The 24,746-nt window shown below is 37.7% G+C and overlaps 3 protein-coding genes across 3 annotated transcripts; all 3 read left to right on the top strand.

The window, feature by feature from the left end:
* Positions 1-2,831: 2,831 nt before the first annotated feature.
* Positions 2,832-3,800, top strand: LOC126689879 (uncharacterized). Its single transcript, XM_050385044.1, has one exon. It carries the CDS (start codon positions 2,832-2,834, stop codon positions 3,798-3,800), a length of 969 nt encoding a protein of 322 aa, XP_050241001.1.
* Positions 3,801-3,896: 96 nt separating this feature from the next.
* Positions 3,897-4,790, top strand: LOC126689877 (uncharacterized). Its single transcript, XM_050385043.1, has 2 exons — positions 3,897-3,994; positions 4,076-4,790. Exons 1-2 carry the CDS (start codon positions 3,897-3,899, stop codon positions 4,788-4,790), a joined length of 813 nt encoding a protein of 270 aa, XP_050241000.1.
* A 9,221-nt stretch (positions 4,791-14,011) lies between these two features.
* On the top strand, positions 14,012-22,768 carry LOC126732898 (calcium-transporting ATPase 2, plasma membrane-type). The gene is made up of 7 exons (XM_050435953.1): positions 14,012-14,586; positions 18,764-18,818; positions 18,893-20,841; positions 20,950-21,108; positions 21,197-21,368; positions 21,481-21,779; positions 22,283-22,768. Exons 1-7 carry the CDS (start codon positions 14,413-14,415, stop codon positions 22,520-22,522), a joined length of 3,048 nt encoding a protein of 1,015 aa, XP_050291910.1. The 5' UTR covers positions 14,012-14,412; the 3' UTR covers positions 22,523-22,768.
* The last annotated feature ends 1,978 nt before the right edge of the window (positions 22,769-24,746 follow it).

Genomic DNA, 24,746 nt, shown 5'->3' with positions numbered 1-24,746 from the left:
CCCAAGTAACCAAAAAAAAAAAAGAAAAAAGGCGCAACTGTGTTGACAGGTACCGTTAGGTGCCCCGTTAATACCCAGGTTTTTTGCATTTTTTTATACAATTTTTTGTTTTTTTTATCAGACGTGGGTCAGCTTCATAGGAAAAGAGAAAAATGAATAAAGAGATCAAAATACCATTTTTCACGTTTCTCACCAACTCAAGCCTAGTCAAGCACTCAAGCGTCTCACACAAGAAAATTTGAAAACTCATGCGTCTTTGATAGGAAAACAATACCAAACATTTTATAGAAAAGAAAAAGTTTAAATGACGAAAATATACTTTTGGTCTCTATATTTTGGGTCAATTTTTATTTTGGTCCTAAAATTAATTTCATTGCAAATTTCATCCCTAAAAAAAGAAAATCGTTTTTAAAATTGTCCTTACTATCAATTAACCAACGAAAACCTTCTACGTGACAGACGAAATGTCCTGCTTGCTGATGTGGCACTAATATGGCTATTAAAATATTATTTAAAAAAATTATTTGGCATTTTTAATGCCACATCAGCATTTAAATTATCAAAATTTTAATTCCTCAATTTTAATTAAAAAAATTAAAAAAACAATTTTTTTTCTTTTTTTAAACAAAAAATTTACTTTCTTTTAATTAAAATGATTTTTTTATTCCAATCTCTAAGATTCATATTCATAGCAAAGCAAATTAATCCTTATTTTCTTATAATTTTCTTTGTCTTTCTTGTACTTTCTTTATAACCAAACACATCAAAACAAAATAAATAACGTATTTCTTGTCTTTTATTTTATTTTTATTGCTTTCGTTATTTAATTCTTTCTTGTTCTTTGTTGTAATCAATCTCCAGCAAAGAACCCAACCCCAAACGCAGATCTCAACCAAATGCCAAAACCCATATCTAATGTGGCATTTAAATGCTGACGTGGCATTTAAAAAATGCCAAATAATATTTTAATGGCCACATCAGCGCCACATTAGCAAGTAGGGCATTCCGTCTGCCACGTAGGAAGGTTCCGTCTGTTGGTTGACTGCAAGGACGATTTTAAAAACGATTTTCAAATTTTAGGGATGAAATTTGCAACGAAATCAATTTTAGGACCAAAAAGGGAATTGAACTAAAATGTAGTGATGAAAAGTGCATTTTCGCCAACTGAAATCACAATCCTCTCATAGGAAACAACCAACATAAAAATATTAAAAAAAAAAAAAAAAAAACCCATCTCACAGAAAAACAACCAACATCAGTACATCCAAAAACAAAAAAAAAAAAAAACAAAAAAAACCCATAAGAACATATGGGAGAACATAAAATTTTTTTGAACTAAGTTAGAAAAGAAAGCTGTGAAAAAAAATAGAAGTTAAGGAAGTTGAGCCAAGAGTTTCATATGGGAGAAAAAAAATTTAAAAGATGAGAAAGGAGAAGCAGGCAGATGGGAGAACATAAGTGTAAGGGTGAAACAAAACGTGTGGTTAAGAAAAAAAAAGGAGAAGTAAAAATAAATAAATTAAAGTAAAAGGTGGCTGGATGGGATTCGTGTCTATAATGGAAGGAATTTTACAAAATAAAAATTACAAATTGTATTACAATACAACAGATTATCACAAAATTTTGATATAGTTGAGTTGTCAAATCTTTCACATGTGAAAAAAAAATTAAAAAAAATATTATATTAGGATTGACCACAATTAAAAACAAAAAATATTGTGAAAATAATGTCACATTTTATTATCAATAGCTATGTCATCAATAAATTTTTTAAATTCCAAGTTTTTGTGACTTAAAATTATGCATAATATATGCACTTTATTTCCTCAAAAAAAATTATGCATAATAAAATATAAGTTTTTGTAGTTTTTGTGCTATTTACACAATATTTTCATAACAATTTCATAATAAAGTCTACGTAATAAGTTGTTATTAGTTCTCATCTGGATCTACTAGTGACATTAATATTTTTTTATCTACCATTAATGAAAAAGAAAAACTAATGAAAAAAAAGATAGAAAGATCAATTAAGAAATTAAAAGACGAAAAAAGAAGACGAAGATTTGTAACCAAACAAATAAAGAAGGATAAGAGAACATAAATTCACAAGAGCATTAAAGGAAGGGAAATTATTGTGTACTCCCGGAAATTATAGTACTCCCGGAGTATTATGTGAGAGGGGAGACTACGTATTTATGGTACTCCGGGAGTACCTTGATGTGCAACGAAAATTCTTAGTCTTTTCTCGTCCATATGCGTCGTCCAAAGTAAAGATAGGAAGAAGGGAAATCCTCGCCAAGCTCAACCTCGTACGTCCGTCCTTTAAGGACGAACAAGGTTGCTACCATCCGTCCGTCCTTAAAGGACGGACGAGGTTACTACACTACATGTCGCTAGTCAAGTCCAACCGTTGTGAAATGCAGACTTCTTGAATTATCAAACTTCCACATCAGTTATGGAAGTTACCTCCGAGCCTTTTGGATTCCCCAACAATAGGAACGGTTACCAAACATGTAACAGCCCCCCGCATGCTATATAAACGCTCGCCAATGAAAGAGTAAGGGATTCTGATTTTCTGAGACTTACAATTTACGGAGAGTCACAAAAAGGCTAACTTCACCATCGGAGGGTTCTTGGCCGGCTTCCACCGGTCTCCTCTGAGTTTTCTGTTTGTTTTCTTAGGATTCAGTCACAAATTCATCAAGGCCCGAGACTTTCAGTCCACTGATATCACAGGATTCATCAGTTGGCGCCGTCTGTGGGGAAAGATTTTCTAATGTTTGAACTCCATCGTTGGATTCTGCGATTTCTTTCTCCGACAAAGGACTGAAATGGTCCAGACAAGGTCAAGGGCTACCAGCCCAGGCCCTCAAGAAAGTAAGGGCGACCGATTGCCTACCGTGCAACCACCTTCTGTCCAACACGTGCAATCCATGGCTGCCACTATGGCGGAGTTGACCCGCCAGAACCAGGAGTTGGTTAGAGAACTTAACATAAAGAGGCAGCGTCATGATGGGAACACTGGAGGACAGGCCCAGAGTCAAGATGGGAGGAATGTCGAATTTGAAAGTCAGTCAAGGGGTACCCCTCCAAGGAGGGTGCCTTACTTGGAATGGGAGATGGACCAAATGAGAAGAATTATGGATGAAATGAAGGAGAGTATGAAGAGGACGAACCCTGTAGAAGACTTGGTTCACAGAACTGATTCCCCTTTTGTGCCTTCCATCAATGCTCACCCTTTGCCACCCAAGTTCAAGATGCCTTCCTTAGATTCATATGATGGGACGCGGGATCCGTTTGACCACATTGCCACCTTCAAAACTACTATGCACCTTCAAGGGGTTCCAGATGAAATAATGTTCAGAGCTTTCCCTACCACCCTTAAAGGACCCACACGAGTGTGGTTCAGCAAAATATCTCCGAGCACAGTAATGTCCTTCGAGGAGTTAAGCAAGTTATTTGTCAACAATTTCATCGGAGGACAGAGGCACAAGCGTTCCTCGTCTAGTTTACTGACTATAGAACAAGGAGAGAATGAAAGTTTGCGGTCCTTCATTACGCGGTTTAACAGGGAAGCCTTAGCAGTGGACGAGATGGATGACAAGCTCCTTTTAGTAGCTTTCCATAATGGGGTTCACTCTGACTTGTTCATCCATAAGCTATATGAGCAGGAGCCTCAAACCATGGTTGAACTCGTCCATTCAGCCCAAAATTTTATGAATGCGAAAGATGCTATCATAGCCAAGAAGAGGAAGAGAGTTGAGAAAATGGATGCCAACCCCACTCGCCATTCAGAATAAGGTCCTCATCTTAAAAAGGGACGAATGGAAGACAAGAAGGATCGAGACAAGAAGGCGGGCCCCTCAGCACGAAGTTAGCAGTATACACCATTGAACATGCCACTTGATCAAGTCCTAATGCAAATCAAAGATGATCCTTCCTTGAAGTGGCCAGAGAAAATGAAAGGAGATCCAAATAAGCGCAATAGAAATAAGTATTGTCGCTTCTATAGAGACCATGGGCATGATACGGACGAGTGTTTTGACCTAAAGCAATAGATTGAGAATCTTATAAGGCAGGGGAAGCTAAAGAGTTTCCTTGGACGAGACCACAAGGACGAAAAACTCAAGGGAAAAGCCGAAGAGTTGTCACCACCATCTCTCGGAGAAATCAGAGTTATTATTGGAGGGAGCTCTACAGGCCAGTCGTCCAAGTCCAAGAAAACATACCTAAAGGTGGTGCAAAGCGTCCAACTCTCTGGACGACCACCCAGAGATAGAAACACGGATGAACAAGCAATCACGTTCACTGAAGAAGAAGCTGAAAGAATCCACCATCCTTATGACGATGCTATTGTCATTACCTTACTCATCACTGATTACACAACCAGAAGGGTACTAGTTGATAATGGAAGCTCGACAGATATTTTGTATCTTCCAGCTTTTCAGCAAATGAGGTTAGGACGAGACCGTCTTCGTCCAGTGAATTCTCCACTGGTAGGTTTTGGTGGAATGAAGGTGCAGCCCGTGGGTACTATTACATTGCCAGTGGTAGTGGGGGCATATCCACAGCAAATCACCAAGGACGTGAATTTTCTTGTGGTAGACTGTTCGTCCTCCTATAACGCCATAATTGGAAGGCCAACTTTAAATAGTTGGAAGGTAGCTACATCCACCTACCACCTATCAGTCAAGTTTTCAACAGACTATGGAGTAGGACAGGTACAAGGAGATCAACTAGTAGTAAGAGAATGTTACTTAGCTATGTTGGCCACGGATGAGCAAGTATAGACCATGAATATTGAAGAAAAGAGGGTCGTGGTAGAACCCATTGAAGTGTTAGAAGATATTTCCTTAGACGAGAGAAACCCTGAGAGGTGTACTAGGGTTGGGGCAGATCTAGAAGGAAGGATTAAGGAGGACCTCGTCCAATTTTTGAGGAAAAATATAGATGTATTTGCTTGGAGTCATGAGGATATGCCTGGTATAGATCCTAATGTCATCACCCACCGCTTGAACGTATGTCCTTCCTCAAAGCCAGTGCGACAAAAGAAAAGGGTGTTTGCTCCTGAGAGAGACAATGCTATTAAAGACGAAGTTCAAAAGTTGATGGCGGAGAAGTTTATACGAGAAGTGTACTATCCAGATTGGTTGGCCAACGTAGTAATGGTCAAAAAGGCGAATGGCAAGTGGAGGATGTGTGTAGATTTTACTGATCTGAACAAGGCTTGCCCCAAAGACAGCTATCCATTACCACGCATTGATTAACTGGTGGACTCTACCGCAGGCCACAAACTACTTAGTTTTATGGACGCTTTCTCAGGATACAACCAGATACGGATGGGCGAGGCTGACCAGGAGAAGACATCATTCGTTACTAGTCAAGGCTTGTTCTGTTATGAAGTAATGCCCTTCGGCTTGAAAAACGCTGGAGCAACGTATCAACGACTGGTCAATCACATGTTCCGTCCTTAGATTGGGCGAAATGTTGAAGTGTATGTGGATGACATGTTAGTAAAAAGTTTAGAAGAGTGTAAACATCTGGATGACTTACAAGAAACCTTCAATACACTCAGGCGGTACAGTATGAAGTTGAACACCAACAAATGTGCTTTCGGAGTAGCGTCAGGGAAATTTCTTGGATTCATGGTCTCACACAGGGGGATCGAGGCAAACTCGGAAAAGATCAAGGCAATTCTAGATATGAAGCCTCCGCAGAGTATCAAAGAAGTTCAGTCTCTCACCGGGCGAGTTGCCGCCCTCAACAGGTTTGTTTCTAAAGCTACTGACAAATGTTTACCATTTTTCAAGGTTCTAAAGAAAGCATTCGAGTGGACGGACGAGTGCCAAAGAACCTTCCAAGACTTGAAGACGTACCTTGTTACACCTCTGCTGCTGAGTCCGTCTGTGGTGGGAGAAGAATTATTTTTATACCTGGCGGTGACCCCGCATGCCGTGAGCTCAGCACTGATAAGAGAGGAAGCAAAAATGCAAAAGCCAGTATACTACACTAGTAGGGCATTGAGGGGGGCGGAAGGACGATATCCGCTAATAGAAAAGCTAGCCTTCGCACTCATCACGACTTCCTGGAAGTTAAGACACTACTTCCAAGCCCATGTAATCAATGTTATGACAGATCACCCGCTTAAGAAAGCCATGAATAAGTTGGAAGCCGCAGGACGTCTGATCCAATGGGCGGTCGAACTCAGCGAGTTTGACATCCGATACCAACCAAGACATGCTATAAAGGCTCAAGCCCTGGCAGACTTTATTGCGGAGTTCACGCCAAGATGCGATGATGAAGAGGTAAAGGAGAATAAAAAGTGGGTGGTCCATGTAGATGGCTCGTCCACGCAGCATGCAGGAGGAATAGAGGTGGTTTTGCAATCCCCTGAAGGAGATAAGTTGAAGCATAGAGTCCGTCTGCAATATCGACCAACTAACAATGAAGTTGAGTATGAAGCCCTACTTAAAAGGTTAGAACTGGCTAAGTTTGTAGAAGTGAAGTCAGTACTTGTCCTGGGAGACTCTCTATTGGTCATGAGCCAAATAAATGGGACATATGAGGCGAAGGAAGAACGAATGAAAAAAATACTTGGAGAGGGTGTTACAGCTTGTGAAGAAATTCAAGGAAGCTAACTTCATTCAAATCCCGAGGGAGGAGAATGCAGAAGCAGATACCTTAGCGAAGGAAGCCTCAGCAACCGAAGCAATGGACGAGTATGATGAAATTCAGTACGTCCCAAGTGTAGATCTCCCGAAAGTGCAACAAATAGGGAATGAAGAAATTTGGATGACCCCAATCGTGTCATACCTGAAGGACGGAAGACTTCCGGAAGGAAAAGATGAGGCTAGAAAACTCAGGATAGGAGTAGCCAGGTATGTCCTTATGGACGAAGTTCTGTACAAGAGAGGCTTTTCTCAACCTTATCTCAGGTGTCTGGCCCCAGATGAGGCGAACTATGTGCTGAGGGAAGTTCATGAAGGAGCTTGTGGAAACCATTCGGGAGCCAAATCGCTCATCCACAAAGTCGTCCGTGCAGGGTACTATTGGCCAACTATTCAAGTGGATGCAAAAGCTTATGTCAAGGCATGTGACAAATGCCAACGATTCAGTAATGTCCCCAGACAACCATCAGAGTATCTCACCTTAATGATGGCCCCGTGGCCCTTTGCTCAATGGGGCCTACATATCCTAGGCCTTTTTCCACTTGGAACTAGACAGATGAAATTCTTAGTGGTAGGGATTGACTATTTCACTAAGTGGGTGGAAGCAGAACCATTGGCAAGCATTACACAGCAGAATGTAAAGAACTTCATCTGGAAAAATATAGTGTGCAGGTTTGGGGTACCCAAGGTACTAGTATCCGACAATGGGCGGCAGTTTGACAACTCCCTTTTCAGGGACTTTTGTCAACACTTCGAAATCCAAAATCATTATTCCTCCCCCGCCCATCCACAAGAAAACGGTCAGGCTGAGATTACAAATCGATCCTTGCTGAAAATCATCAAGACTCGTCTTGAGGGGGTAAAGGGAGTATGGCCAGATGAGCTACTTGGTGTCCTATGGGCATACAGGACGACGGTGAGGACCCCTACAGAGGAGACCCCTTTTAACCTAGCCTATGGAAGCGAAGTAGTTATACCTGCGGAAGTGCACATGGCTAACCATAGGGTGATGTCATATTAGGAGAAGGATAATGAGGAGCAACTCCGTTTGAACCTCGATCTTATAGACGAGGTGAGGACAGATGCAGAGCACAGGGCACCAAAGTACAAGAACCTCATGGCTAGGCAATATGATGCAATGGTGAAACCAAAACGTTTTAACATAGGAGATCTCGTCTTGAGGAAAGTCTCTTTAGCAACCAAAAACCCAGCACATGGGAAATTGGGCCCCAATTGGGAAGGACCCTATAGAGTTATCAACTTTAAAAGACAAGGATCCTACTACTTGGAGGCCCTGGACGGGAGAAAGCTGGAACATCCTTGGAACGTGGAGCACCTGAGGAGGTACTATCAGTAAAAGTGAGCTTGAATGAGTATCACTATGGACGAGCTTGGAGCTTGCTACTCTGTTTACATTCTACTTATGTTTAATGCTGTGTTTGATACTACCGCTTTGTTATTTATGTTGTGGTTATTTGTCGTGATTATGGACGAAGTTATGGAGTGTGCTTACTAAATAAAAGGCATTAGCATGTATGTGCCTTATCTGTAAACGATATTTGTGTAATGTACAAAATGTTGTGTGATTTTCAGATCTCCATGCTATTCTCGTTCAAAGCTAACCTACAAGGTGGCTAAGAACAAAATCTTTTTAGTTGTCAATAAGACGAGTAAATTCTCTGGACGCGGAGATGTAACGTCTAAAACTTTCCTAAGGGTAAAGCAAGATTAAGGCACCTTCGTCCAAATCAAAGGACGAGGTAAAGCCTATAAATTGAGCCAATACCTTGAACGAGCCTAAGGCGTATTCGTCCATAAGGGTAAAGTAAGATAAAGGCACCCTCGTCCAGATCAAAGAACGAGGGAGAACCCATAACTTAAAGCCAAGGCCTTGGGCATACTCGTCTGTATAAAGGACGAGACATAATGCCCGTCCAGGCCATAAACAATAAAGTCCATAGACGAGATTTTTGAGCCAAAACCCAGTCCATGGACGAGTTGGGTCCATACGTCTGTGGACGATCAGGGTGCATGTCAACAAAGCAAAAATCAACTTAGTCCAAGGATGAGAAATTACCATTGAAATTCCAATAGAAATGGTTTAAATACATATATCAAATATGGATGAGTCAAGCATGAAGTCTTGCGTATGAAAATGAAAAATTTCGTCCATGCATATATGAAAGAAAAATAACTACATCCATTCAACTGTTTTAAGGGCGGACAACCAACGTCCAAACACCCTTATGAAGAACAAGTTTGTAACTCGTCCTAGAAACCATGGACAAGCATAGTGTATTTGAATTACATCAAAAGATCCCAAAACAAAGGATCAAACATAAGAAAATAAAATTTTGTAAAAACTTGTTCTTAAGCAGGGGGGGCATTGGACGGCAGGTAGAGGCATCGTCCTCAATATTAACGTCCTCAGAGCTGGTTTGGAGAAGAGAGCTGGTAGCAGCATTCAAGTTAAGCTTGATGGAGCTGAAGTCCATCTCAGGGAAGTTTTCAACAGCGTCCATCCTGAAATCCTCAAAACCCGCTGCATAGTTACGGTCCAATAAATCCGTAAATGCTTTGGACGCCTTGAACTCCGCAACGGCATCTTCCTTAGCCTTGGAGAGGAGAGTACTCAACTCGTCATTCTTCTTTTGAATATGATCAAAATGAGTATCTTTCTCCACTATATCAGCTCTCAACTCCGTGATCAAATTTTGTTGCTCCGCTGCCTTCTCTTTAGCCTCAGTAGCTATCCTAGCCCACTTCTTACTCTCGTCCCTCACATTTTTGATGGTCGTCTCCAGTAAAATCCTCGTCTTGTCCAACTCAGTGGCTTGCCTAGACGCTGCGATGAATTTAGACATGGTTTGCAAGAGAAAAATGCTTGGTTAGACGGCCAAAAAGTTACAAAATAATGAAGACAAGACGAGAGTAAATTTACCTTAAAGAGATCATGAACACCTGAATGTTCAAAATCTTTTAAAGACATGTCATAACAGGCATGTATGTCTTCATCCTTCACAGCCTCCTCGAAACGTTGCCAAGTCAAATCCTTGTTTTCAATAATGTTCAAGGATACCCTCGGAGGAGGCTGAGACGAGACATATGTGATCGTCCTAGGAGGTGTCTTGGACGAGGTTGTCTCAACAGGTGGAGAGACGTCCACATCAATTGCTTGGACGGTAAGATTGGGTTGGGGCAGGATAGGCTTGGTTACCTTGGACGATTGAATGCTTAACTTTTTTGTCATGACGGCTGGGGAGACTCCACAAGTCCAAATTCTTTGGTAGGGACTTTCTTTTGTCCCCGGTAGACGGACGAGTCTGGGGTACAATATCAAGACGAGTGTCCCCAACCTCAAGACGATTCCCCTCGCCAGCAACCTCTTTTCCCTTCTTACCTTTCATTGTTGCTATTCCTAAAACAAAAAAGGGGTTTTTAGAACTAACACAAAAAGGAAAAAAGTGTAAGAGACGTTCTGGGTTTAAAACTTACTTCTCCTTACTGTTATCTCGTGTGCAAGTGCCTCTTCAGAAGGATTAGGACCAAATCCCCACTTAGCAAGTCGTCTAAGCATCACTAGAGAGTGGAAACTCCTATCTGCATGTAGACGAGCTCTATGGACGCGATCACGGTGAACCTTGCTAAGAGAAGGACGTCCAACAGCTGTAAAAGAACGAGTTAGAATATAAATAATAATAATAAATATATATATATATAAATAAATAAAAAAAGACTTACCCTGAGGACGAAGGTTCCCTAGGTCCCCAGTATAATGGCCAAATGTGTCCCGGCCAACGTCTGAAGGATTCCCACAACCCAGTTGCCGGAGACGAAGAAAAACTCCGTCTTCCATTTTCTGTCAGACAAGGGTAGGGACCTAATCATTCTACAATCCTTGCCCCTGGCAGTGAATTGGTAAAAGCCAAGGGACTGGTGAATTTTGGAGGGTTTATAGCAGTAGAGGAACTCGTCCACCGTAAGAGGACGGTCCCCCCCAAACACCTCCCTCCATAGAACTTGCATAGAGATAACTAATCTCCATGCATTAGGATTGAACTGACATATTCCTAAACCTAACCTAACTAGTAATTCCCTAATGAAAGCATTTAAAGGAAATCTCAAACCCCCCAGAAGATAAGCCTCATAGACGCCTATCCCAAAACGAGGATCACAACACCATTCTCCACGGGCGGGCAACCTAGGGTTAAGCTCGTCTTGGATCCGGTACCATGCCCTCAGATTATTTAATCTTTACTCGTCTGTTTTGGAAGGTATATCTATCGCACAACTAAACACGGTTACCTCTTCCTCGTCCAAAGAGATAGACGGAGGGACGGACGGAGAGATGTTGGACGAGGTACCTGCCTGGGACCCCGAGGCCTTCCTAATCTCTTGTTGTATGGCTTCTAAGGGAAACCCAGGGACGCCGGAAACAAACTCCTCATCCGTAGAGTTCCCCCCATCACTGCTACTAGAGCCACTAGAACTTGTACTAGTTTTGTATTGGTACTAGTCTATGGCCTTCTCTAGACTATCGCTAGACGACATTTTTTGGAAAAGATCAAAAAACCTAAAAAACAAGAGAAGAAGGAATACCTGGCTCTAAGACGAATGAAGGCTACGGATGCGAGGAAATTCCTAGACGAGGAATGTCAAAGAACGAAAATCTTAGAAATGTAGAGGGCAACGGAGGAATTCCCCTATTTATAGGAGATTGACCTGGGCATATAAAACGACGCAACCAATCAAGGAATGACACGTGGCATTCACCTTGAAAAAATGAATCGACGAGACTCATCGCCAATAAAAAGGTGACACGTGGCACCTCAACACACACGCATTCAGGAAAGTGACGCCAGGTCATCCCTCCCTGCTTAGACGACCCATTTGAACGAGGGGGCAACTGATGTGCAACGAAAATTCTTAGTCTTTTCTCGTCCATATGCGTCGTCCAAAGTAAAGACAGGAAGAAGGGAAATCCTCGCCAAGCTCAACCTCGTACGTCCGTCCTTTAAGGACGGACAAGGTTGCTACCATCCGTCCATCCTTAAAGGACGGACGAGGTTACTACACTACATGTCTCCACTGGGTGAGAGAACGTACCGTCGCTAGTCAAGTCCAACCTTTGTGAAATGCAGATTTCTTGAATAATCAAACTTCCACATCAGTTATGGAAGTTACCTCCGAGCCTTTTGGATTCCCCAACAATAGGAACAGTTACCAAACATGTAACCGCCCCCCGCATGCTATATAAACGCTCGCCAATGAAAGAGTAAGGGATTCTGATTTTCTGAGACTTACAATTTACGGAGAGTCACAAAAAGGCTAACTTCACCATCGGAGGGTTCTTGGCCGGCTTCCACCGGTCTCCTCTGAGTTTTCTGTTTGTTTTCTCAGGATTCAGTCACAATTTCATCAAGGCCCGAGACTTTCAGTCCACTGATATCACTGAATTCATCATACCTAATAATTTTTCTTAAAGGAAACTCAAATTTTAAATTTTATTTTTCAACTCTTTACCCTTTATTTATTCTACTATAAGAGGCTAGAGGTGTCAACCAAGTCGTCGATCCACCAAAACCGAACTAATTCAACCTAACCTATTAGTTTGGGTCAGTTTTTAGAGGTTGGTGAGTCAATAAATTTGCCTAACCCGATCCACCTATATTTAATATATATTTTTAAAAAATATTATATAATTTTATTATTTATTCTTTTGTTTATCAACCGAGTTAGGATAGAGCTATATGATATCCTATTAACTTTGAAGCTCTAATAAAATAGTTTGTGTTAGTTTGGTAGTAGGCTCAGGCTTATTAGGTTATAAATTTTCTCTTATTTATATCGGTGTTGTTAGTATTGGTATTGTTTGAATGCTCAGTCAATTTTTATTTTTAATTCCAACCCGATCTAGGCGGTACAGTTTGTATCGGTTTGATTGAATTGTTTATGCTATGGGTACACCAAAAAAGAAAGTTAAAACAATAAAAAATACATTAAATTGTCAAAGTTGATACTTTAAGGACTAAAGCACTGGTAGATAAATATTAGGGACTAACAATGTAATATCAGCATGGATTAGAGTTTAGGTTTGAATCCCTTATAAATGGGCAATTTAGCATGATTTAAATTTCTTCAAGAATATTTAATTTAAATTAGTATTTATTGAATCCCTTATAAAAATTTAAGTAAATTCATTATTAAAAAAAAAAAGGTAGAAAGAAGTGTTTTAGTAAAATGACATAATATTGGAAATGATAATGTGAATATTCACTAGCATAATATTGTCAAAATGGAAATGTAAAAAGAAAAAAGAAAAAAAAGAGAGAAGTGTCAAAATTAACAAAGGTATTATATTGTCAAAATTAATATTGTCTAATGACATAATATTGTCAAAATTAACAAACACAATATTAACAAGAGTTTATGCTTAACATTTCAAAGAAAATATTGGAAATACATGTATTATACCTTCTTGAAGGGTTCATTTAAGTCAAAACAATATTTTGAAGTAAAGTAGCGACTCTCACTTGCAATTACATTCCCATCCATTGATACTATAATACATGTATTAAAAATAAAAATTAACATTATATTAATTTTGGTGCTATATAAAAACAAGAGTTTAAAAATATTCTATGATAAATGAAATGTAAATCACAACTAAAATAAAATCACAATAACTTCATGAAGTGGTTTATTTAAGTTAAAGCAATCTTTTGCAACTACATCCTCATCCATTAATGCTACAATTTACATGTATCAAAAATAAAAATTAACAACATATTAATTTTAACCTATTTTTTAAAAATAACTATGAATCAAATAAAATACAATAGTGGTACCTTGTTTAATTCTTCCTCAATCTTTTATTGACATTTCTTCATATCTTCTTCTCTTTGATATTGGTAAAGGGGAAGAAATTTAGTTTGATATTAGTAAAGTGAAAGAAAGTAGATGGTAAAATATTGGTAAAATAAGATTTGGTGGGAAATTAAAAGTGAAAGTGAGGAAAATGTGTTAAAAGGGCAACTTTGTCCCAAAAAAAAAAAAAAAAAAAAAAACCTTCAGCCACTGTCAGCCGTGTCCCATATTATAAGAGGGCAAATTTGTCCAATTATTCTTTACAAGTCATATCATACTTTTTCTCTAATTTACTTAATTTTTTTATTTATGTGGGACCCAAGAAGGAGAACCTTAACATTCTCCATATTTTATTTTCAAATTATTACATTAATTTAATCCAATTGAATAACGACACCTAAACAAAGTTAACTTAGTTAAGACTTCCAACGTCTCCAGGTTTGGTCTTTAAATGGTAGTTATTTTTTTTTTGACTCCGACCTTCACTCGATTCCAAGGGACCAGGAAGTAGCAGACTCAGCCAGTTCGGTTACACCAATTAACCTCTTTAAGTAGTGCATCAATTCTCGGATCATCTTCCTCCTTCTCCTCTCAATCTCCGAAAAATTTCCTGTTCCATTTACTTTTTCCAATTCCAAATAATCAGAAGCCAAAAAAGGAAATTACCCAGAAAGCACAAAGTAATATTACCATATTTTTAACTCTCTTGTCAGGCTCGCCAGCACCGAACCCACCGACAAAGTGTGAAAAGAAATTTCTCTGAAAAAACGCTGCTTTTTCTTCAAACTTGCCGCCTTTAGGCTGCTTTCATTGTCTATATGAGGCGAGGCATATTTGAGAGAGATTAGTTACAATATTGCGATTTTAGAAGGTGAAAATGGAGAGCTATATTTTGAATGACTTTGAAGTGAAACCGAAGCACTCGTCTGAAGAGGCGCTTCAGAAATGGAGGAAGCTGTGTGGATTTGTGAAGAACCCGAAGCGGAGGTTTCGTTTTACGGCCAATCTCTCGAAGCGATACGAAGCTCAGGCTATGCGCCGTACCAACCAGGTCTCACCTCTCTCTCTCTCTCTCTCTCGTTTTATTCATTATTTATTTATTTCATTCAACCAATAATAAAAAAATCCACAATGTCCAATTAAAAGATTACAGAAATAGAAATATACGTCACATATAACCAAAGAAACTCAATTTCGTATAGAAGACGAAAGAAAAATTCAATCTTCTTCTTGAAATAAAACCTCTATAGTTTCTACCTAAATCTCTTCATTCATACAATGAATAAAGCTGAAATTTGAAATTTGAATCTTCAATTCCTCTTATCTGGTGTTGACACGTGGCAGCACAAAATTGCAGCTAAGGTACTGTGCAGTAGAAAGAGAATAACATTTTACAACATTTTCGCAACAAATTTTATGTATCAAATTGTTACATGTTATTATTGATGAGATAGAAATTAAAAAAAAAAAAAAAAAAAAAGCTAAAATGTAAAATTGACACTATAAGTTTTATCTTTTTTTCATTTCTTAATTAAAAAAACCTGGGAAACGTTAATTAAAAAAAAAAAAAGCCTCTGAGAACGACATCGTTCCCCTAACCATTTCATTTTACATCTCTCCAAGAAAGTCTCGTCTCTTCTGAGAAAAACTTTTCTTTCTTTTCAAAAAATCCGGGATAGAAAAAGAAGCAGTTGCACTCAACCTGGAACGAAAGGTTTGCACTCAACCTGCTCGACAAATTGCCTGTGATAAAAAATCTAAAGTTATTGTTAGTAATAGGATTTTTCTTTAATGGTATTTTTTATTGATTTAATTAGTCAAGTATTTTACTCTTCACCTTTTGAGAAGCAGTTGCAAGAAAATGAATTCAAGCAATATTGTCTTTACTTGAATAAAACAGCTGTAAGAAAGTTCATCTTTCCATTGTTGAAGAATGAACTAGGAGCTAGAGAACGATGTCATTCCCTGAGCCCCTTAGTTTCCTTTTTTTTTTTTTTTTTTTTTGGGTAATTAACGTTTTTCAATTTTTTAAATTATGAAAAAAAAAATCCAAAACAACGAAGTTTTGGTTAGTAACGGCAGCATTTGACGAAAGGTTAATAGATTGACTGAATTGACAAAATTTAAAATTTAAAGGATGAAATAATAAAACTGAAACTTAAAAGTACTGATTAATTCCCCCATGACTGCTCTCGTTTTTTAAGTCCAACTTGTTCTTTTCAATTTTATAATATCTTTATCTTCTTTTTCTTCGGCGTTTACAAACCAAACACCTTGAATTGAACCAATTTGTTTTTTTCCTTCCAAGAGCGGCAGTAGAAAATTCATTACGGAACCTTTTCTTTGTCACTATAGTTTGACCCTCATTCTGCTTTAACTAGTCTCCGTCCGAGGTTGCCAATCTTCATCTCTAGACTATTAAAACTGAATTATTCCAGTCTTCTTTTCTAACTAAAATGACACCTCCTTCCTCTCTTTCTTTTATAAAAGCAAGGTAGTAGGCGAGATTGAGTTCAAACTCACTAGTTGCGTGTGTAAATTCAAAACTCTCCAGATGCATTGCGTGTATAAATTACCAATTAATTTTTTTCAAACGCCGTCCATAAAGAAAGATCACATGCTCCTTGGACGGTTATTTAAATTAGTATTTTTTCTTTATAATATACCCACTCAAATACATATTTTTAATTTTTAAATAATATTACATATATTTTTCACATTTTTTTATTTATATGTATTTTCACATATGTTTTTAAACATATGTTTTCAGTTTTTAAGTACATGTATCAAACACCCCTTAAATAACATTACACAAATTTTCATATACTTTTTTACTTTCACATATTTCAAAAAAATACAAATAACGTTATTAGAACAACATTACCCTCAGTATTCTAAATTAAAAAAAAAAAAAAAAAAAAGTATCTGATTAGCAATTGTGGCCAACAGCAGCCGTTGCACAATATTATAGTTGTAAAAAAAATTAATAAGCATAATTATTTTTAAACTAACTTTTTTGGTCTATTCTAAAGAAAAATATTGAACACGCTAACTTTTTTTTTTTTTTTTTTTTTTTGAGAGATTGAACACGCTAACTTAAAACATGATCATCTTTACACGCACCCTGAATAGTAAAGTAGAAGGGAACATGACTATCTAAAAAGTAAAAAAAAGGCAGCAAGTCACATTTTAATTTGTGGTGAGAAAACTAGCCACCTTTTGGACAATTTAGGTGTTGTTTGTACCGACGTGCAAGTTTGGCTTTGAATTTTTATTTAAAAAAAAGAAAAAGAAATTTTGTATCTATTTAGTAACCTTGGGAGAGATTGGGCCAATAAATCTATTATCATTATCTATATTCTACATATTGCTATGTTTTGGTTGAGCCACATTAGAAACTACATTATCCACTTATTTTCTACATCTTATTTTCTCTTTCTAAACTCTTATTCTCCCTATTCACCAAAAAAAAATAAAAAATAAAAACCTATTATTCTTCCTATTAGTCCACATTTATTATTTCACTTTATTCAACTTTTTCCCTCCCTCTTTATCTCTCCATTACCCTCTACTTTACCTCTTTATCTCCCCATTCCTTTCTATTTTATTGTTACATTTTATCATTTTCTCTTTCTTATATTTTGACCCTTCTTCTCCTTCAATATCATTTCTTGTATTCAATCTATATTTTCTCCACAAAAAACTATGAGTACTTGCTCTCCGATGGTTTTTTTATTTATTTAATTATGTGTTTTGATATTGTATGTATGTATATGTGTATGTGTATGTCTGTGTGTGTGTGTTTTTTTATTTTTTTGTAATTTCCACTACAAAGTCTTCTCTCTCCCTGTTATAACTATGGTTGAATTTTGATTTGGGTTAATACTTTGTTTTTTTGGAAATAAGAATTTGTGTTAATGTCAAAACTCAATTTATGTGACTATAAATTTGAATACGCCTACCAATTTTTTGAATAATAAATTATTATAAGTCTATCTTTTATTTCTTTTGTTTCATTTTAATTTTGGTTAAGATAACATTATAATTTTGTAATGAATTTTTATTATTACGATAATATCTTTATTCGTTAAGAGATAAGAAATTTGAATAATAAATTTGAAACTTGTAAAGTTAGTTGTATGTAAAATATAACACACTACAACAGAAGTTAGAAAAATAAAGTTCACGTTAAAAAAAATTAATCAAACATACAAAATATAATGGTATGATATATTTGTACTTTGTAGAGACGAAAAAAGATAAAGAATACTTGTAAAAAAATTTTAAAATAAATAAATAATACTTGAAGTAATTTTATATGATTTGCTCCCATTCTTTGGCTCTTGCCATTTGGTTGTTTATCATTTCATGCTTAATCTCATAGTTTTGAACCATTTTCAATTATGTCTAGTGCTTAATAATTCCATCATCCAAGATTGACACATCAACACTACCAATATTCCATATCTGATCCAATCAAATATATATTGAGATGGAATTTTCAGTCACGGCTTAATCAATCAAAACCTCTTTGTTTTTGATTGGCCTAGTATCACAGTTCACAAATATTATGTCGTATTTGAGTGGGAAAAGACCACGTTAAATAATCACATTAGCCTGTAATCCAGCTTTGGAAACTGAAGAAGCTAACTGGTATCTTGACTCAGCTCTTCCATGAAAAGTAATTGGTGGAAGTGGAACCATAAGCTTGATCTTAGAAAGAGAATCTTATGTGAATTTAAATTTCTCAAAGCAGAATGGGCACTTTGGTATTAGAATAGAACATGAATTCGATTTTAAAAAAAGAAAAAAAAGAAAAGAACATGAATTGTGTCATGAAGTTATTAGCATTTTAGACCTCATTACTAATCATGAACGCAACAGGTAGGAGTTGGTTACTTGTTAATCTAAAAATCCCTGAAGTATTTTGAATATTTTCAAAAGATAATTGTGTTTCATTTTTAAATTCACATTCTTTGTGCCTCCCCCTTGGGTTGTATTTTACGTTTCTTAGTCCAGTTACTCTTGTAGTTCTTATATCTTCTTGTTAATAATTGCATTCCTTGACTTACTCTTTTTTTTTTTAAGACTTTGGATACAAAATGGAAATCCAGATACTTGAATTCCTTTTGTGCAGATGGATTACCAAAACCAAACTGTACAGAGGTTATGATCGTAACTCAGTTAAAACTTGGGAGACTAACTACTTTTCTATTTGAGTATTGTAGGAGAAGTTAAGGGTTGCTGTTTTAGTTTCCAAAGCTGCATTTCAATTTATCCAAGGTAAGTTTCTTCAAGGTTAATGTAAATTTTAGATTATAATAAAAGGTTCTCCATTCTGACAATGATGTCTGCAGGCGTGCAACCAAGTGACTACACTGTACCTGAGGAAGTAAAAGCTGCAGGTTTTGGAATTTGTGGTGAAGAATTGGGATCTATTGTTGAAGGTCATGATTTGAAGAAGCTGAATATTCATGGTGGAGTAGCTGGTATTGCAGAAAAGCTCTCCACTTCAACCCTCAATGGGCTTACTACTGATAGTAACTTGCTGAATCGCAGACAGGAGATATTTGGAATTAATAAATTTACTGAGAGTGAAGGGCGGAGTTTCTTGGTATTTGTTTGGGAAGCCCTTCAAGACATGACTCTTATGATCCTTGGAGTATGTGCTTTTGTGTCTTTGCTCGTTGGCATAGTTATGGAAGGATGGCCAAAAGGGGCTCATGATGGCCTAGGAATAGTTGCAAGCATCTTGTTGGTTGTTTTTGTCACCGCAACAAGTGATTATCGTCAATCTTTACAATTCAAGGATTTGGACAAGGAAAAAAAGAAGATTGCTATTCAGGTTACGAGAAATGGATATAGGCAGAAGATGTCAATATATGACTTACTTCCTGGTGATATTGTACATCTTGCTATCGGTGACCAAGTCCCTGCAGATGGAGTATTTGTTTCAGGTTTTTCTGTGTTAATTGATGAATCAAGTTTAACTGGGGAGAGCGAGCCAGTAATGGTGACTGCGGATAATCCTTTTCTTCTATCTGGAACTAAGGTTCAGGATGGATCATGCAAGATGATGGTTACTACTGTTGGGATGAGGACCCAATGGGGAAAATTGATGGCAACTCTTAGTGAAGGTGGAGATGATGAAACCCCATTGCAGGTAAAATTGAATGGAGTGGCAACAATCATCGGTAAGGTTGGACTTTTCTTTGCCATTGTGACTTTTGCAGTGTTGGTGCAAGGATTGATGAGCCGTAAATGGCAAGATGGAACTTACTTGAGGTGGTCTGGAGACGAAGCTTTGGAAATGTTGGAATTTTTCGCCGTTGCTGTTACAATTGTTGTTGTTGCTGTTCCAGAAGGGCTTCCATTGGCTGTAACATTGAGCCTTGCCTTTGCCATGAAAAAGATGATGAATGATAAAGCACTTGTGCGCCATTTGGCAGCATGTGAGACTATGGGATCATCCACATGTATTTGCAGCGACAAAACTGGTACACTAACTACCAACCATATGGCAGTTGTAAAATCTTGCATTTGCATGAATGTCAAGGAAGTGAACAAACCTCTTGATGCTTCCAGCTTGTGCTCTGAACTCCCAGATTCTGCCGTGAAAATTCTGCTACAATCAATATTTAATAATACTGGAGGAGAAGTTGTTGTAAACAAAAGTGGCAAATCTGAGATACTGGGAACACCCACTGATACTGCTTTGTTGGAGTTTGGCTTGTCACTTGGTGGGAATTTTCATGCTGAGAGACAAGCATCTAAACTTCTTAAAGTTGAGCCGTTCAATTCTGTGAAGAAACGGATGGGGGTAGTACTGGAGCTTCCTGAAGGTGGTTTACGAGCCCACTGTAAAGGTGCTTCAGAGATAATATTGGCTACCTGTGATAAGGTGATCAATGCAAATGGTGAGATTGTTCCCCTTGATGAAGCAACCATTAATTATCTTAACGATACAATTAATCAATTTGCTAACGAGGCACTACGAACTCTCTGCCTTGCTTATATGGAACTAGAAAATGGGTTCTCTGTTGAGAATCCCATCCCAGTTTTGGGGTATACTTGTATAGGAGTAGTAGGTATTAAAGATCCTGTACGTCCCGGTGTTAAGGAGTCTGTTGCAGTTTGCCGCTCAGCTGGAATTACTGTACGAATGGTTACAGGAGACAATATTAATACTGCAAAGGCTATAGCTAGGGAGTGCGGGATTCTCACAGATGATGGTATAGCCATTGAAGGTCCAGAATTCCGGGAGAAAAGTGAGGAGGAAATGCTCAAAATAATTCCTAAACTTCAGGTGATTTCTTCATTTGTTTTTATGGAATATCTGCAAATTGATTGGATCACTCGATAATAAGTATGGTTTTTTCTAATTAGTAACGATAAGTTTTGACTTTATCTATAGGTGATGGCTCGATCTTCACCTCTAGATAAGCATACTCTAGTGAAGCACTTGCGTACCTCATTAGGTGAGGTTGTTGCTGTAACTGGTGATGGAACAAATGATGCCCCTGCACTTCATGAAGCCGATATTGGACTAGCAATGGGCATTGCTGGGACTGAGGTGAGTATATAACAATGTTGTCTAATATTCCCATATGAAAACATAGGCACACATTGTGAACAATTCAACTAATCTTTACTAAACTCAGGTGGCTAAAGAAAGTGCTGATGTGATAATTCTGGATGATAATTTCTCCACGATTGTGACAGTTGCCAAATGGGGACGCTCAGTTTACGTAAATATTCAAAAATTTGTACAGTTCCAGCTGACTGTTAATGTGGTTGCATTGATTGTCAACTTCTCTTCAGCTTGTCTAACAGGTTAGAGCAGCCCACATGCTATTTGTTTTCATTTGGAACTTGCCTTCATTTTATATCAAAAGAACCATTTTCTCATTTTTGCTAATACCTTTGCATAAAATTGTGCATTCAGGAACTGCACCCCTCACAGCTGTTCAGTTATTATGGGTCAACATGATCATGGATACATTGGGAGCACTTGCACTTGCAACTGAGCCTCCAAATGATGACCTGATGAAGCGTGCACCAGTTGGAAGGAAAGGGAACTTTATCAGTAATGTCATGTGGAGGAATATCTTAGGGCAATCTATATATCAGTTTGTGGTAATTTGGTTGCTTCAGTCAAAAGGAAAAGGGATATTCGGTCTTGAAGGCCCAGATTCTGATCTGATCCTGAACACACTTATTTTCAACTCATTTGTCTTTTGCCAGGTAATTTTTTCTGAAAGATCTACAACAATGATTTGTCATAAACCCTGTTTAATTAGTATAAAGTGATCTATGTTAATGGGAAATGACGTTATCCTTTGAAGCCTAAAACCAAGAGTTTTGCTCCATTTCCTATGATAGCAAAGTGACCTAAATAGGGTGTCATATAGATTGCTAAAATAGATTCAGGTTCTAAAAAACTGATCACCACACTTCTCTTTTCCACTTTATCAAATGGACTAGACAAGTTTTCCACACGTCCTGTGCAATTTAGTTCAAGACACTAATCACTGGTACTCCTCTTTTTGCATAGAGTCCCTTAGTTTGCATACTTTGCAGAGGATTTGAATTTTTTGTTGCAACTTTTTGCTTAAACACGTGCATTTCTCTAAATTTACACTAGTAATTCACCGAGTCACAAAGATTAGTGAACATTGAAGTATTTTCTATTTCTTAGTTATAAGATATATTAATTAGCTGACAACAAAGTGATTCGATTCTTACAGATTTTTAATGAAGTAAGCTCACGTGAGATGGAGGAAATAGATGTTTTCAAAGGCATACTGAATAACTATGTTTTCGTGGCCGTCCTCAGTTGCACTGTAATCTTCCAAATCATAATAATTGAGTTCCTGGGAACGTTTGCAAACACAACGCCTCTCACTTTTGCACAGTGGTTCCTTAGTGTATTCATTGGATTTTTGGGCATGCCAATTGCTGCTGGCTTAAAGATGATCCCTGTATGAGCCACATGGGTCAGAGATTCCATTCTTTCAAAAATAAATTTGTAGAGCATTTCCATCCAGAGTGTTAAATGTCATTATGTAAGCATATTTTAGCATTAAGGCATTAAAAGTAAATAACATCGGTCTTGTAAAATTGTAAAATTCTTTGGCATTGTGCCCAGCATTGTAGCACCATCTTAAAACAAAATAATACTGTATTTTTTTTATTCCATGTATTTAATGTATCTGTCACTTTCTCTCTCTTCATTTTCTCTGTTTCTCATCTCTCTCTTTCTCCACAACGTTCTGGCCTCTCTCTCATCACATCTCTATCTCTCACGGTGGCTTATACTGATCGGTGTATCAAAGTCCTAAAGCTGTAGTTTCCAGCTCTGCAGCAGGAGCATCCGATGCTACACAGGGGCAGCCCAAGCTGCAATACAGTGCAGCAGATGGTGCTGTAGTTTCCAGTTCTGCAGATGGTACACCAAGGCAGCATCAGTGTGTACTAGATCAAGCAAGACCTTTTGATGATATCACAGCAGGTGCCAAAGCAACAAGTATGAAGATTGAAGAGTTAAGTAATTGTTTAGTAAATGAATGTAGTGTTGCACAGTTGAAGAGAATTAAGAATTGTACAGATACTCCTAAACGACAGAATAGGGATGTAGCATAGTTGGAATTGTGTTGTAAGCTACTTGTAGTTCTGTATATGACTAAAGGTAGGCTAGTGACTCACGTGTGGTATGTTAGTATGTGTTCACACGTGCAGAGAAGTTTTATTTAATTAGTTAAGTGCTCTGTTTTGGGATTTTTGGGTATATAAATGTACAGATCAATTCTTCTATCAATAACAGAATTCTAATTCAATCACAAATTCAGTTTTGTGTTTAAGCTGCTTCAGTTCCATTGGGTACCACTGTCCGGCGTGGGTCTGGCGGCGTGGTCCTCTGATGGCGCTCAACCTCGCCTCCGATGATGGGCTGTGATTTTTCTGTCGTGGGTCCGGTGGTGGGTTGTGGAGATCCACGGAGTTCCAATGGAGCTCCACCGTGATCATCAACAGTAGATCGGATCGGAGGGGAGGTGGAGAGGCACCAAGCCACAAACGGAGAGAGAGATGAGAGAGGGAGACTGAGAGTGAAAACGGTATGGGTAAAATTTTGAATTTATGATCTGTGTATTCAGATTTGTAGCGATGGGTTTTGCAGCTATGTTGGCGGCGTGTTTTGCAGTGATGGGTTGCTCAAGATCGCTGCCAATGATGGGTTTTGTGTGTGTTTTGCAGTGAGGCATGGTTTGATGAGTTTTGTGTGTGTTTTGCAGTGAGGCATGTATCGTTGAGTTTGTATCTGATGGGTTTGTATCGTTGGGTTTTTTTTTTTTTTGGTAAGTCCAGCAGTGGTAGCTCTAGGTTTAGCCGTGGGTATGGGTATGGTCGTGGCTTTTTATTTTTCCTCGTGGTGGTGGGTTTGTGACTGATGTGGTGGTGGTGATGGGTAGATGAGAAAGAGAAAAATAGAGAGACGGAGAACAGAGATGAAGAGAGAAGAGAGAGATTTATTTATTTCTTTTATTACGTAATTTATATTATTTTAATATATTGTAGGTAAAAATAAAAGTTAGGATGTTGGGATAATTGTAAAATAGTATGGTATAAATGATAAAGTAAATTTTGAGATTCTAAAATAGAATAATTTGAAGATTTCAAATGTGAATGCTCTCAGTTGTGTAAATTTTACAAGTTTATTATAATAAAATAGAAAAATTAAATTCTTATGCTAAAATAAACAGGAACCATACACGAATTGATGGAATGCTTTAATATATGAAGTCAAAATTTATAAGGTTATAGAGAATTGGAAGTCTCTTAGCAGTCACCTGTCACCCAACTCTTGGTATTTTTTTCTCTTGCTAAACAACAACATTATCATTCAAAAGCAAAACAAAGGCTGTCAGCCTTACAAGCATTTGCAATTACTACTGGAAGACTATACATATTGAAACACCAAGCTTTACAAAATCTAATTGCATACTTTGCAGTCACATGGGCAGCAGTATTGCAACATCTTCTAATCCAACTAAATTTATAGATCAAAAAGAAGTTACTAAGATCAAGAATATTACTAATAGTAGTAGCAATAGACCAATCAGGTTGCAGATCAGGTGTGGTTAAGGGATCAAAACAGGACTTAGCATCTCCTTCGATGATGATATGCTGCCAATTTTCCTTTTGCGCTAGTAG

This window comes from Quercus robur, chromosome 6, assembly GCF_932294415.1.
Source record: "Quercus robur chromosome 6, dhQueRobu3.1, whole genome shotgun sequence".
NCBI lineage: Eukaryota > Viridiplantae > Streptophyta > Magnoliopsida > Fagales > Fagaceae > Quercus > Quercus robur.
This window is presented reverse-complemented; position numbering and strand designations above follow the sequence as displayed.

Bases quoted from the DNA above. Each gene is read 5' to 3' on its own strand.
- LOC126689879 (XM_050385044.1), top strand. From the start codon at position 2,832: ATGGTCCAGACAAGGTCAAGGGCTACCAGCCCAGGCCCTCAAGAAAGT.
- LOC126689877 (XM_050385043.1), top strand. From the start codon at position 3,897: ATGCCACTTGATCAAGTCCTAATGCAAATCAAAGATGATCCTTCCTTG. The intron at 3,995-4,075 runs GTATTGTCGCTT...GAATCTTATAAG, and splicing joins AATAAGCGCAATAGAAATAA to GCAGGGGAAGCTAAAGAGTT.
- LOC126732898 (XM_050435953.1), top strand. From the start codon at position 14,413: ATGGAGAGCTATATTTTGAATGACTTTGAAGTGAAACCGAAGCACTCG. The intron at 20,842-20,949 runs GTGATTTCTTCA...CTTTATCTATAG, and splicing joins AAATAATTCCTAAACTTCAG to GTGATGGCTCGATCTTCACC. The intron at 21,780-22,282 runs GTAATTTTTTCT...CGATTCTTACAG, and splicing joins ACTCATTTGTCTTTTGCCAG to ATTTTTAATGAAGTAAGCTC.